General features: G+C 43.7%; 1 protein-coding gene across 3 annotated transcripts in view; it reads right to left on the reverse strand.

Moving 5' to 3' along the window:
* tprg1 (tumor protein p63 regulated 1) overlaps positions 1-14660 on the reverse strand; it is an 86006-nt gene that overhangs the window by 8371 nt on the left and 62975 nt on the right. For all 3 annotated transcript variants that reach the window (XM_034180664.1, XM_034180665.1, XM_034180666.1), the window contains exon 5: positions 2942-3095. In XM_034180664.1, coding sequence (XP_034036555.1) covers positions 2942-3095 — 154 coding nt within the window. The remainder of the gene's footprint in view (positions 1-2941; positions 3096-14660) is intronic.

A 14660-nucleotide genomic window follows, 5' to 3' on the forward strand; every position in this document is an offset into this window, starting at 1 on the left:
TCTCCCCCAGCTGGACGTGCCTGGAACACCTCCCTAGGGAGATACCCAGGGGGCATCCTTACTAGATGCCCGAATCACCTCAGCTGGCTCCTCTCAATGCGAAGGAGCAGTGGCTCTACTCTGAGCTCCTCACAGATGACTGAGCTTCTCACCCTATCTCTAAAGGAGACACCAGCCACCTTCATGAAGAAACCCGTTTTGGCCACTTGTATCCACGATCTCGTTTTTCGGTCATGACCCAACCTCCATGACCATAACTGAGAGTAGGAATGAAGACTGACCAGTAGATTGACAGCTTCGCTTTTGACTCGCCTCCCTTTTTGTCATAACAGTACGACAGAGACCTCGAGCTACTGACCAGCCAGTTTTGAGTTTAAGCACCACCAGCATTTGAGTAAAGTCAAAGGTGTTGACAAACCCAACACAAAGAGTCAGAGCTTCTGTCTTTGAGAGCCCTGCCTACTGCTGTAAGGAAGAGCCATTTACTTTCAACATGGAACAGCACAGATGTGTGGCGGAAAACATAAAAAGCAAAGTAATTTTGACTTATGGTTTGATTTATAAACCAAACTAATTCAGGACAGTTTATTGAATTAACATCAACTCTGTCATTTATACAAAGTGAAAAATATCACACATATGTTTTAGTTTTAAAGTAATGTGCTTATTCTGAAGGTTTGAGCATTAACACACACAGATGCCAAAAGGCATTATGAGAAAATGAGCCCCCGCTCATCACTGGCTGGTTGGTTGGTTGGTTGGTTTATTTATTTGTAAAAACCAACACACACAAGTTATGTGTGTGTTAGTTTTTACTAATAAATGTGTATTTGTAAATATGTCATTTTTTCATTTGTAAAAAAAAAAAAAAAAAAAAAAAAAGGCATTTGCAAAACTGAAAATTCAGTTTGTTAAGTGTGATTCAGTGCAACAAATAGCGGCCGTGTGACAGTTGGACGCTATTCACACTCCTATCCAGTATTCTGCAAGTCCACAAAACACATGCACACTGGATGGGCATACTCCCAGGCCCCCTCCAGGATCCTTGTGAGAGTGAAGAGATGGTCGGTTGCTCCATGTCCAGGACAGAATCCACATTGTTCCTCTTCAAACCGAGGTTCGACTATCAGCCAATCCCTCCTTTCCAGCACTCTGGAGCAGACTTCACCAGGGAGGCTGAGTAGTGTGATGCCCCTGTAATTGGCACACAACACTTTCTGGTACCCCTTTTTAAATATGGGGACCACCACCCCCAGTTTGCCACTCCTTAAGCACTGTTCCATCAGACATCTCATCCAAAACAATCCCTCCACACCCAGAGCCTTCAGCATTTCTGGACAGATCTCATCAACCCCCAGGACATTTCCACTGTGGAGTTGTTTGACTACCTCAGTGACTTCACACACACACACACACACACACACACACACACACACACACACACACACACACACACACACACACACACACACACCTTCAACCGCTTAGTCAAATTAAGGATCGCGGGGGGCTGAAGCCTATCCCAGCAGACAAAGCGCAAGGCGGGGTACACCCTGGACAGGACACCATTCTGTCGCAGGGCCACTCAGTGACTTTGCTCTGCCCCTACTATAGAGGGCGGTACACTCTGATGCAGGAGTCCTTTCAAAGTGTTCCTTCCAGCATCTGATTATCTCTTCAGTTGAGTTCAACAGAGGTTATTCTTAATTTTTAAACTATGTAACTACCATGAATGACATTCCATCATACAGATGAGGTGACAGAGGTCTCTTTTTGGAGGTTCAAGTCTAATTCGAATGGTTTGCTTCTTTAATTTAGTACATTTTGGTGTTCACCTGTTCCTAATCCATCCATCCTGCAGGTAGCAGAGACATCTGTGGAATATTAAACACACAAAACAAAAGCTTTGGAAAAGCCAAGACATTATACCCTGTGAAATTTAGAGGCTGAACAGATCCAACCCCTCTAGGCTGTTAACATGGTAACTCAAACAAAATATGCTTCTCATCTTGTAACTCAGCAAATAAGAACAAACTCATTAAAATCTCTTCAACTCTGATGCAGCACATCAAGTCAAAACCTTTTCAGTAAAATTCCACAGCTGTGACTGCCACCTGCTGGTGGGAGACCGTTCAGTCTGCGACACCAGCACTATGTCATTGTTTGGTTGTGTTGTTGTAATTGTCACAACACAACATCATTCCATAATGTAGCTGCAAAGTAGCTAGGAGTCGACAACTATATCATGACAATACCACTGTGAAACATCACAGTGAGCAAAAAGTGATGTTTTCACACTGTCATATCAGTGTATAAATGTTTGCTGGGTGGTGTGAATGATCTGGGGTACTGGGGGGAAGTGACCCCAATAATAACCCCCTCCACACTCTACACCCCCCAAAAGGTAAATGCAACAGTTCTATGTGGGTGGACAAAACACTTTGATATCCATCTTGCCACAAACTACACTATTTCTTAACCTGACCTGAACATCTCATCGCTCTCCATCACCTCCATCATTTAAGTCTGTGATTCAGAACATGGCACAAACCAAAGGAGACTGTCACATTCCGCTAAGCAGAGTACTCTACATTGTTGTCTGTAGCTGTTTGTTATTTAGTCATCAAACTTAAACTTTCAGCGTGGCATGCTGATATCAAGCAGCAGTACACGGGAACAACTAAGCAGTGCACAACGGTTTTTGCTGCGATGCTCTGTGCTGCACCTCTGCATGTAGCATTTCACTGAAAATGCCACATTGCTGAACTCCAATCGAGTCACGTGTTAATAAACCTCACCATGCTCTTATTAATGAAGGTGTTGCAATCCTGAGTCAGTGTAATTAATTGTCCATTTAATACACAAAAAACGATGTTTGATCAGAAAACCGCAGCAACCACACACAAGGAAGAACAACTACAGCACATTCTGTGTGACTTACATCACAATTTGCATTGAAGCTGTCACTGATGTTCCTCACAGGGTGGTGAGTGAAGGTGATGTAGGGGAAGTCTGTAGTGAAGGGGTTCCATCTGGACACAAATGAGGGCTCCCTCAGTCTGTCCCAGAACACTCGCACCCCCACTCCTTCTCTCCTGAACACACCAACAGCAGACGTGGAGAAGCACAAACGCCAGCGTGTTAAAGCAGAACATTCCAACATGAAAAATTTCCACTGTAAAACATTTTAATCAACACACCAACAGGTGGCAGGCAGGAGTAGATTTATGAATGTTTTAAGTTCTGCCCAACCTGGACTCTATTCTTAGAGCTGTGCATATTTAATTAAGAATTGTCTATTTGACAACAGAATTTCAACTTAGTTCATGCCTGGAGCAGTCTTAGGATTCGTGCCAACACGCTTGTGTATAGCAGTAAAGGACTAAACAAATGTGGTGAGGCACTGATAAATATTTAATATCTCAATCTCCAGTTTGCTGATAGAATTTCAACTTGGTTGATGCCAGAAGTGGTCTCACAGTCCACAATAGGCACAAAGGCATTTTGAGAGAGTTATGTTATGGGGTTAAAATTGTCTCATTAATATTTATAAATACACGCAGGGTGATCTACAAATAGTCATTGATTTGCAAATGTGTTCAGATATCCACAAATGCAAATTTCATATTTGTAACTTGTAAATTGGTCTTTGCAAATAATGTTGTATTTGCAAATATAAAACTTAATTTGTAAAATTGGAAATTCTATTTGTGAATTGAGTTTCAGCATTTGTGGATCACCAATTACACGCATTCATCGCTTTCCTCTGTGACGTAATTTTGAAACATTCTTTTCGTGAAATCAACACAGATCTACAAACAAATGCCTACTGATTCACAAATACACACTCACGCACACCAGATATCCACTAGATGGCAGTGTGGTTCCATTCATTGATGTGGCTGAAATTATATGCTCCCGGATGAGAGAAGACCGACATTTCAGAATAATTAATTTCACATTTCCGTAATGGAGGCGTCTGATGGATGGGTATGTATGTGGTGATATTGTCTGCAAGGTCAATTATTTTTTAAAATTATGTGTCCGCGGATTTCATCATGGGGAGGGGGGCGGAGGTGTTAGTGTTGTACTCTTTAACGCAGTGGTTCAAATAAGCGTATTAAACAGCATTGCGCTTGTGGGTGATTCTTAGACTACGGGCACTTATTATGTCCTTTAATCATATTGTACGAAAAACAGAAAAAAGGGGAAATTTCACACTTTTATAGTTATCTTTATAATGAAAGTGTGTTAAGAACTTTGTTCTAGTAGTCTATGATGACTTTTTCACCTTTTTTCAGCATCATTATATGCAAATATTGCCGTTTTGTGCTTGTCCCACACCCAGACTTTTGATCTTCAATGATAAAAATGAATGGTAAAGAAACGTTTTTTTCTAATGTTTTAAAATATCTCTGAATAAAACATCAGTAAAATAATCTAAACATAATTGGGGCATTCAATGTCATACAACTGTTGTGACTTTTTTAAACAAAATGTAGTTGTCCCACACTATTGCCGTCATTTCCACCACAACACTGTAATGTCCCTTTAAACAGTTTGTATGAAAGATTGTTTGGGTACTTTCTATGGAGATAAACAGTGACATCAGAGCACATGTATATAGCGCCAAATCACAACAAACAGTTGCCCCAAGGCGCTTTATATTGTAAGGCAATGGTGTGGTGGAAATTACATTTACAAGGCCAATAGTGCCCGTAGTTAAAGAATCACCTTGTGCGTGCTCCGTGACACAGACATGCTGCAAAATTCTTCTTTTAAAAACTTGAAAGTTCTAAAAGTTTGCGATGTCCACATGCTACATTTAGCTAAGCTTCGCATAGGAACCACACAGTGTCACCGCAGCAACCCACCAGTCCCGCTTTACGACAACTGTCGCAACAGCCAGGCTTTCAGTGGCATTTATTCTCCTCGAAACTATGCGGATCTGAGGAAACTGATTTGTATCTGTAACACACAGATCAGTGTCCGCGGACTTATAAAACTTACAAGATGTCGTAAAAAAAGAAGGCTTTGCGATAAGCATTTTAAAAACTCAGTAACAATCACGATTAAAGAGTCATCCGGGAGCATACATTTTCAGCTTGCCACATCAATGAATGGAACCACACTGCCATCTAGTGGATATCTGGTGTGCATGAGTGTGTATTTGTGAATCAGTAGGCATTTGTTTGTGGATCTGTGTTGATTTCACGAAAAGAATGTCTCAAAATTACGTCACAGAGGAAAGCGATGAATGCATGTAATTGGTGATCCACAAATGCTGAAACTCAATTCACAAATACAATTTCCAGTTTTACAAATGTAATTTTTTTTTTTTTTACAAATTAAGTTTTATATTTGCAAATACATTATTTGCAAAGACCAATTTACAAGTTACAAATATGAAATTTGCATTTGTGGATATCTGAACACATTTGAAAATCAATGATTATTTGTAGATCACCCTGCGTGCATTTACAAATATTGAGACAATTTTAACCCCATATTATGTCACATTTACAGCGATACACAGGTGCTCACTTCGGTGCGCAATACCTGGACTTTCTATCATCCTTGTGTACAGTGGTGATGGATTAAATAAATATGGCGAGTAATCTATATAGATTTAGTGCATATTTTGTCAGCTTGGTGACAGAATTTTGGTCACAGACTTCACACTATACACAAAGAGATTTATGCTGGTTTTACGGGAGCTGAGTTTGGGGATATATTACAAATATATACGAGGTCTGTCACTTCCCACGGTGTGAGACGTCGTGCAGCGCTCCCAGGCGCCTTCGTCAGCCTGTTTCAAGCTGAAAACCTCCACATTTCAGGCTCTATTGATCCAGGACGTCGTGAGAGAACAGAGAAGTTTCAGAAGAAGTCGGTTTCAGCATTTTAACTGGATATTCCACTGTTAAAGGAGATTTTTTAATGAAAGACATGCAGGCGGATTGCAGCGTCGGCTCACAGCCGCCGCGACGCTCCGCCACAGGAAAAACACCTCCGTTGGAAGCCTTAAGGACAAGTTGGAACATGTCCAGCTGTTAAACAATTTCTCATATACTCACTCCACTGAAAGCCATCAAAAGCCGCCTGGATTTTACAAATGGTTATCAACACGGAGGTGTTTTTCCTGTGCCGCCGCACCGCGCCGGCTGCGTCCCGATGCGCGGACCCGTCCACACGTCTTTCATTAAAAAAAATCTCCTTTAACAGTGGAATATCCGGATAAAATGCTGAAACCGACTTTTTCTGAAACTTCTCTGTTCTCTCACGACGTCCTGGATCAATAGAGCCTGAAATGTGGAGGTTTTCAGCTTGAAACAGGCTGACGACGGCGCCTGAGAGCGCTGCGCGACGTCTCGCTCCGTGGGAAGTCCTTAAAGCGACAGTATCACCTCAAAATCTCTCATCAGCCGTTAAAATTTTCACCGAAAACCAGCTTAATTTTTCGAACCGTGTCCACTTCGATGTGCCTCACAGGTTTAGAAAAAATTTTGATCAAACAAAGCGCCAGTCTCTCAGCAACTTCTCAGACAAAGGAATTCCGACAAGGGGCTGGACGACTCCTCCCACAAGGAGGGCTCACAGGCGAATGACGTCACCGACAGGCGTGGAAAAACTCACACATGCGCACGAGGGTTCAAGCATGTCTGACGTAAAAACATATGAATGAAATCCATATAGTTTTTGAAAAAAATAAAAAGGACCTATACTTTATTGACAGACCTCGTATAGTGTATAACTCCTTCATACACATCCCAAGGACCTAGTCCTTCACCAGCTCTAGTGACGCTAAAAAAGTGGTGATTATAGTTGGAGGATATATAGAACAAAACAAGAAATGTTGCCACACCCACACATACACACACACACACACAGAGGCACGTATAAAATATCATAAAAAGTTAATCTCTCTCTCTCTGTCGCTCACAAAAACTAAAATATTTCAAACAATTGGTGCCTCAACTTAATATTGCATACAAAATGAAGATAGTTTTCAGATGTTCAAAAATTCATCCTTGTGTATTGGACTGAGCTTATGAAATATTTGAATATTATGAGGGTTTTTTCTATATTTGGAGCTGTAGGCCATAATCATCAAAATTTAAAAAAATGTTGGAAGCATTTTTGTTAATGAGTAAGTCATTTATTTTCCATTTTCATTTACTCCAAGTAAAGGTCAAAGGTAGCTGGAGCCTATCCCAGCAGTCAAGGGGAGTACACGCTGGACATGATGCCAGTCTATCACAGGACCACATCGCGTGCCGCACACACGTGCCTCACACCTATGGTCAATTTCAAGTTCCCATTTCACCTACAGTTGTGCTCAAAAGTTTACATATCCTGTCAGAATTTCTGGCTTAGAAATACAAACAGTATGGCACTCTATGGTAAATCTGCATGGAGTAGACATTTCAAAATGAGCAAATATTTGCACAAAAACAATAAAGTTTATCAGTTTGAACATGAAATATCTTGTCTTTGTGGTGTATTCAATTGAATATAGGTTGAAGAGGATTCGCAAATCATTGTATCCTGTTTTTATTTACATTTTACACAATGTCCCAACTTCACTGGAATTGGGGTTGTAGATTATACTAGTTTATTTAGTATAACTATTCAGTGATTATCTCTTTTGGTAGTTACATATCTGGTTCCTTTAAATATCTGATCATTACCTTCGCCAAGGAGGTTATGTTTTCGGTCGCGTTTGTTTGTTTGTCTGTGTGTTTGTCAGCAGGATAACTCAAAAAGTTTTGAATGGATTTTGATGAAATTTTGTGGAGTGGTTGGAAATGACAAGAGGAGTAGCAGGGGTGGTGGACAAGTGGTTAGTGCGTTTGGTTTCAGTGCAGAAGGTTCCCAGTTCAAATCCCACCCCTGCCACATTTCTCCATGTGAAGTGGAGTTGCGTCAGGAAGGGCATCCGGCGTAAAACCTGTGCCAATTCAACATGCAGATCCACCTTGGATTTGCTGTGGCGACCCTGAGTGCAAACAAGGGAGCAGCCGAAGGGAGTTTTGTTGGAAAGGACAAGAGGAACAAGTTATTAAATTTTAGTGGTGATCCGGATGACGATCTGGATCCAGGAAGTTTTTAAAGGATTCTTCACCATTGCATTGATAGGGGGAATTTTGACATTCTAGTTTTTAACTCCACAAAAACAAGGCAGAAAGGCTTGAAAAAAATTAGGGTGTAACATAGTCAAATGTTCTATCAAACAACAAAGTTTTGTAATGATTGATCTGGATTCCGGATCTGGTGATCCAGAATATGCAAAAATATAGGAAAAATAGAAAATGTGTCAGTGTGAGGTGACAAATGAAGCTAGAGATGCACAACTAACACCAAATTGTAGCTGAATCTGTACTGATTCAGTAAGGTGTCATCAGATTTGATGTAGCTTCAAATGTTATGTAGCTAGATCCAGAAGAAAACCGCCATTGCCGAAAAATCGTTTTTATACAATAACTTTTGAACTAATAAAGACATAAAAGTGATTCCAAGTTCTAGTGGTATGTTTTCATGGTCAAGGATGTCAAATATACAGGAAAGAAAAGTGTATGTATCATAGTTTTGGTTGTAACACTGAATTATTGAATAGATCACTGTGCCTAGGAGGGAATCTCTTTAGGGTCAGTGACCCTATGGCCTTGGCGGAGGTTTGCACTCTCTGAGTGCTTCTAGTTGTTTAATCATTTTCTTTTTTTTTTCACTTTCATACTGTAGACAGGATATTTGTACATACAGTGAATAAGTCTTGTTTTTCATTTCATTGAACAATAAAAAGTTTAATTATTAAATGTGGTTGATTTTGATGTAAGTAGTGACATTCAAAAAGTACAATCATGCTTGTTCTCTCACCAATTTAAATATGTCTGACATACTAGGGACCTAGCTATAGGTGGCACATGCCATGGAAAGTTTGAAGTAGATATATATCAACTTGCTGATTAGGTTACAAACCTGCAGAAAACAAATAAGCATACAATATCCAATTAAAAACTAAGAATAGAATAATAGAAACGATTTCATAATCTATGTAAGTGCATAGTTTAGGGGTACAGAAAGAAGCAATGTGTCAGCTACAGGGGGTTTAAACAAGAGTGAGTTGAGTCAGGCACAGGACAGGTACAGGTTCATGGAAAGTTCGAAACCATCACCAAATAAAAGAAGCCATTACCTAAAAACAACAACAACAAAAAAGATAACATTTAACCAAGGCAAGAAAGGGTATAGGTTGCATTAACAATAATGTCAGGCAGAAAAGAAGATACAGTGGGGCCAAAAAGTATTTTGTCAGCCCCTGACTGTGCAAGTCCTCCTACTTAGAAAGATGAGAGAGGTCTGTAATTTTCATCATAGGTACACTTCAACGATGAGAGACAAAATGAGAAACAAGAAATCCAGGAAATCACATTGTAGGATTTTTTAAAATTATTTATTTTTAAATAAGTATTTGGTCAATAACAAAAGTTCAACTCAATACTTTGTAACATAATCTTTGTTGGCAATGACAGAGGTCAAACGTGTCCTGTAAGTCTTCATCAGGTTTGCACACACTGTAGCTGGTATTTTGGCCCATTCCTCCATGCAGATCTCCTCTAGAGCAGTGATGTTTTGGGGCTGTCGCTGGGCAACACGGACTTTCAACTCCCTCCACAAATTTTCTGTGGGGTTGAGGTCTGGACACTGGCTTGGCCACTCCAGGACCTTGAAATCCTTTTATGGAGCCACTCCTTCGTTGCCCGAGCGGTGTGTTTGAGATCATTGTCATGCTGGAAGACCCAGCCACATTGCATTTTCAATGCTCTCACTGAAGGAAGGAGGTTTCAGCTTAAAATCTCTCTTAACACAGATCAGTCGTCTTGTCCCTTTTGCAGAAAAACAGCCCCAAAGCATGATGTTTCCACCCCCATGCTTCAAAGTAGATATGGTGTTCTTGGGATGCAACTCAGCATTCGTCTTCCTCCAAACATGACTGTTGTGGGCTGGGGTGTTTGGCTGGCTTGGTTTTTGTTTTCTGTTTCTCCCACCAGGTGGTATGCATTCAGGACTGAGTGGCTGAGCATTAGGACCTCACCCTGAACACCTGAGGCTTGTTTTCACGTGCAGGTCATCGGGACTCACTGCTGTGGTGTATTTTGTCTTGATCAGAGATTGCTGCATTTAAACCTTGAATGCACAGTGTGTGATTGCCAAAGACTCGACCTTGTGAGCAGACGTGTGAGATCGACGTCAGGAGAACAATCTCACCATCACGGACGCAGAGACCACTCCAGGTTTGACGCCACAGTCTGTGAAGGAGGATTGGGTGAGGTCTCACGTTCTTCAGCGCACTTCCTGAGGTAATTTGGTTTTGGTGACTTTTATGAAGTAATGACAGTGGATTTGGTGTCCCTCACACCTTGTTGTATCGAGCTGTCACATTATGCTAATTGTCTAATCAGCTTCTGCTGCAGTGGAGATTTGAACTGAGTTGTTCCGTGCCTGCAGGGTGAGACGCTGATGTATAGACTTAAGCCAGGAAGTGTTTGCTGATTGCGTGCACCTTTGAGTTGTGTCTCTCTGTGTGGAGTTGGACTCACCTCCATGTTTTCTTTCTTCACAGACTTGGTTTGTCGCGGCCACCTGGGGGGTGTTGGCGGGGTCCCTGGGTCCGAACTGCTGTGGCTCCGGACCGTTTGCGCTGTTGAGAGCGCGCCGTGTTTCCACCTCACCAGACCGCAGACTTTTTAGTTGTTTAGCACTTCACTCACTGTTATGTTTATTAAATTCTGTTACCTTTTGAACCGTGCTCTGCTTATTTTATGCTGGGTCCTTTCAAATGCTGGGTCAGTGCTCCGACCGCGTCCGAAACATAACAGTAGTCTCTGGCCATTTAACAATGGACCAGTGGAAGCAGAGACGGTATTTTTGCCGGGAAGGCTGCAGCAGATGTTGGAGTTGATCCGGGATCAGTTGCGGGTGCTCTCCGCCCGGGTTGTGCGCGTTGGTGCGCGCATGGCGGAGTTCACAGCTTGGGTCGCGTCGCACCCCGCTGTTACGGCTGTAGCCCCGTCTCCTCCCGTGCAGCTGGCTCCGACGCCTGTTGTAGCAGCCCCGGTGGTATTTAGTTTGCACTTTAAGCTGTTTGGTATAACCTGCTGTCGTTTACAGCAGTGTGTATTGGTTTTTACTCTGTTACCACAGGGATTTTCTTATTTGGCACTTTGGCTCCCTCTGTTGGTGACAGAGTCACATTACCATCTAGGTTCAAAGGATGGAAAATACGTTTTTCCATTCTTTGCACTTGACGATGTAGGCCAATGTTAGTTTTTTTTATTGGTCTATTATCTGTTTCTTGTTTTAGTGTGAGGTGTTTTTATCAGGGGTTAATTTGTTTTTGTGGATTATAGCACTGTCAGTGGTCTGGTGGAGTTGAAATACAGGCTGTCTGGAGCATGGCATGGACCCAGGTGACTTTATGTTTGTCTGTTGGTCTTTCTTTTTTATTTCTTTTGGTTTCAACTCCCAGGGTTTGATGGGACGGTCCTCTGGGGGGTGATTGGGGGGGGTAATTGGGTTGTTTTTTCTTTTTTCTTTTTTTTTTTTGTTTTTGTTGTTCCCTCTCTTCTCCTCTGGCTCCAGCCGTGTGAGCCGTACGTTGTCGGCGTTGCTGGAGTGGTGCAGTTTGGTTATGCTGGGCATTTCCAAGATAACCGCTGCACCCGGGAGGGGGGGGGGGGGGTTGAGGGGTATTTTTTTTATTTTCTTTACTTCCCTGTCTTCTCCTCTGGCCCCAGCCGTGTGAGCCGTATGTTGTCGGCGTTGCTGGAGTGGTGCAGTTTGGTTATGCTGGGCGTTTCCCAGGTAACCTCTGCACCCGGGAGGGGGGGGGGGGGTTGGGGTATTTTTTTTTATTTTCTTTACTTCCCTGTCTTCTCCTCTGGCCCCAGCCGTGTGAGCCGTATGTTGTCGGCGTTGCTGGAGTGGTGCAGTTTGGTTATGCTGGGCATTTCCCAGGTAACCTCTGCACCCGGGAGGGGGGGGGGGGGGGGGGTATTTTTTTTTATTTTCTTTACTTCCCTGTCTTCTCCTCTGGCCCCAGCCGTGTGAGCCGTATGTTGTCGGCGTTGCTGGAGTGGTGCAGTTTGGTTGTGCTGGGCGTTTCCCATATAACCTCTGCATCCGGGAAGGGGGGGGGGGGGTTCGGGGTGTTGTTTTTTTGTTGATTCCCTGTTCCACCTCCGGCTTCAGCGCGCCTTTGAGCTGTATGCCATCGGCGTAGCTGAGGTTTGGGGCAGTGGAATATACCCGCAGCTGGTGGCTGGTTTAAAAGTCGGAGGGGTGGCGCCGTCTTGTGCCGTATGCCATTACCGCTGTTTCCACTCCTCCCGGTTGACTTTTGGGGTATAGTCGTGGTTGGTGACACTGGACGTACTTCCAGTTTCCACTGCGCTGAGGGGGTGGGGTTGGGGTTGTTGTTTTGTTTGTATGTTTTTTTTTCCCCCAGTTTCCACCCTCAGGGTGTGACTGTGGTGTCCTCTGGGGGGGAAAGGACTGTGGGTCCATCTAGCCGTAGAGGGCTGGGTCTGTTAGTCATGGGGGGAGCGTCTCCTGGGGTTTGATGGAACGGTCCTCTAGGAGGCGCTGGGAGCCCCCGTGGGTGACTTTGGATCCCAGAGGGACCTCGGCTGTGGTTATTACTCCTGGAGTTGGCTGAGTGCACAGGTTCAAGAACTCCTGGCCAAAATTATGCAAAGTGAACAACTAAAGTAAGAGTCGACAGGAATGAACGCAAAGATGCAGTCAGAGGTGGAGACTCTAACAGGTTTGCTAAATGAAACAGAGGGCAAGACCATTAAAGTCAACAAAGGATATCTCTGCACTGGAGTGTCAGCTGCGGAGCAGTCTACTGCAGACAGGCTCAGGGTGAGAAAGGATGAGCTCCAGGATGAGAGTGATAGTCTCGGCAAAAAGTTCCCTGTTAACAGAGAAGAGGCGGCTGGAAGCGTGCATTATCCAGCTGAAGGAAGAACTAGAGAAGCTCAACATTGAGATGATCAATGACTGCATGAAGAAATTAACATTGCAGGTGGAGCAGCTGATGATGGAGCTGTCGTCAGAGCACAGTAACGCACAGCTCCTGGAGACGGGCCTTTCCCAGCTGGATCATCAGCACAAGGAGCTGAAACTGAAGCTGCAGGAGGTGTTTTTTGTTCCCAGCCAACATTCCAGCCATGGTCCCTGGAGGGGGGCTTTGTTTTTTCTGGCCCAGGTCCGTGTGGTCGCCGGGAGGCTTCCCGTGAGGGTGGGGTACTGTTGTGGGCTGGGGTGTTTGGCTGGCTTGGTTTTTGTTTTCTGTTTCTCCCACCAGGTGGTATGCATTCAGGACTGAGTGGCTGAGCATTAGGACCTCACCCTGAACACCTGAGGCTTGTTTTCACGTGCAGGTCATCAGGACTCACAGCTGTGGTGTATTTTGTCTTGATCAGAGATTGCTGCATTTAAACCTTGAATGCACAGTGTGTGATTGCCAGAGACTCGACCTTGTGAGCAGACGTGTGAGATCGATGTCAGGAGAACAATCTCACCATCACGGACGCAGAGACCGCTCCAGGTTTGACGCCACAGTCTGTGAAGGAGGATTGGGTGAGGTCTCACGCTCTTCAGCACACTTCCTGAGGTAATTTGGTTTTGGTGACTTTTATGAAGTAATGACAGTGGATTTGGTGTCCCTCACACCTTGTTGTATCGAGCTGTCACGTTATGCTAATTGTATAATCAGCTTCTGCTGCAGTGGAGATTTGAACTGAGTTGTTCCGTGCCTGCAGGGTGAGAAGCTGATGTATAGATTTAAGCCAGGAAGTGTTTGCTGATTGCGTGCACCTTTGAGTTGTGTCTCTCTGTGTGGAGTTGGACTCACCTCCATGTTTTCTTTCTTCACAGACTTGGTTTGTCGCGGCCACCTGGGGGGTGTCGGCGGGGTCCCTGGGTCCGAACTGCTGTGGCTCCGGACCGTATGCGCTGTTGAGAGCGCGCCGTGTTTCCACCTCACCAGACCGCGGACTTTTTAGTTGTTTAGCACTTCACTCACTGTTATGTTTATTAAATTCTGTTACCTTTTGAACTGTGCTCTGCTTATTTTATGCTGGGTCCTTTCAAACGCTGGGTCGGTGCTCCGACCGCGTCCGAAACATAACAATGACTAGTTGAGTTTTTACTAAAAAGTTCTATTTTGGTTTCATCTGACCACATGATATTCTCCCAATCTTCTTCTGGATCATCCATATGCTCTCTGGCCAGCTTCACATGGGCCTGGACACGTACTGGCTTGAGGGGGACATGCCTGGCACTGCAGGATTTGAGTCCCTCTCTGCGTAGTGTGTAGCCTTTGTTACTTTGGTTCCAGCTCTCTGCCGGTCACTCATCAGGTCCCATCGTGTAGTTCTGGGATTTTTGTTCACCATTCTCATGATCATTTTGACCCCACTGGATGACATCCTGCATGGAACCCCAGGTTGAGAGAGATTATCAATGGTCTTGTATATCTTCCACTTTCTTACAATTGCTCCCACAGTTGATTTATTCACAGTGCTTGACTATTGTAGATTCATTCTTCCCAGCTTGGTGCACATCTACAATTTTCTTCCTGGTGTCCTTCG

Source organism: Thalassophryne amazonica, chromosome 10, assembly GCF_902500255.1.
Source record: "Thalassophryne amazonica chromosome 10, fThaAma1.1, whole genome shotgun sequence".
Classification (NCBI taxonomy): Eukaryota; Metazoa; Chordata; class Actinopteri; order Batrachoidiformes; family Batrachoididae; genus Thalassophryne; species Thalassophryne amazonica.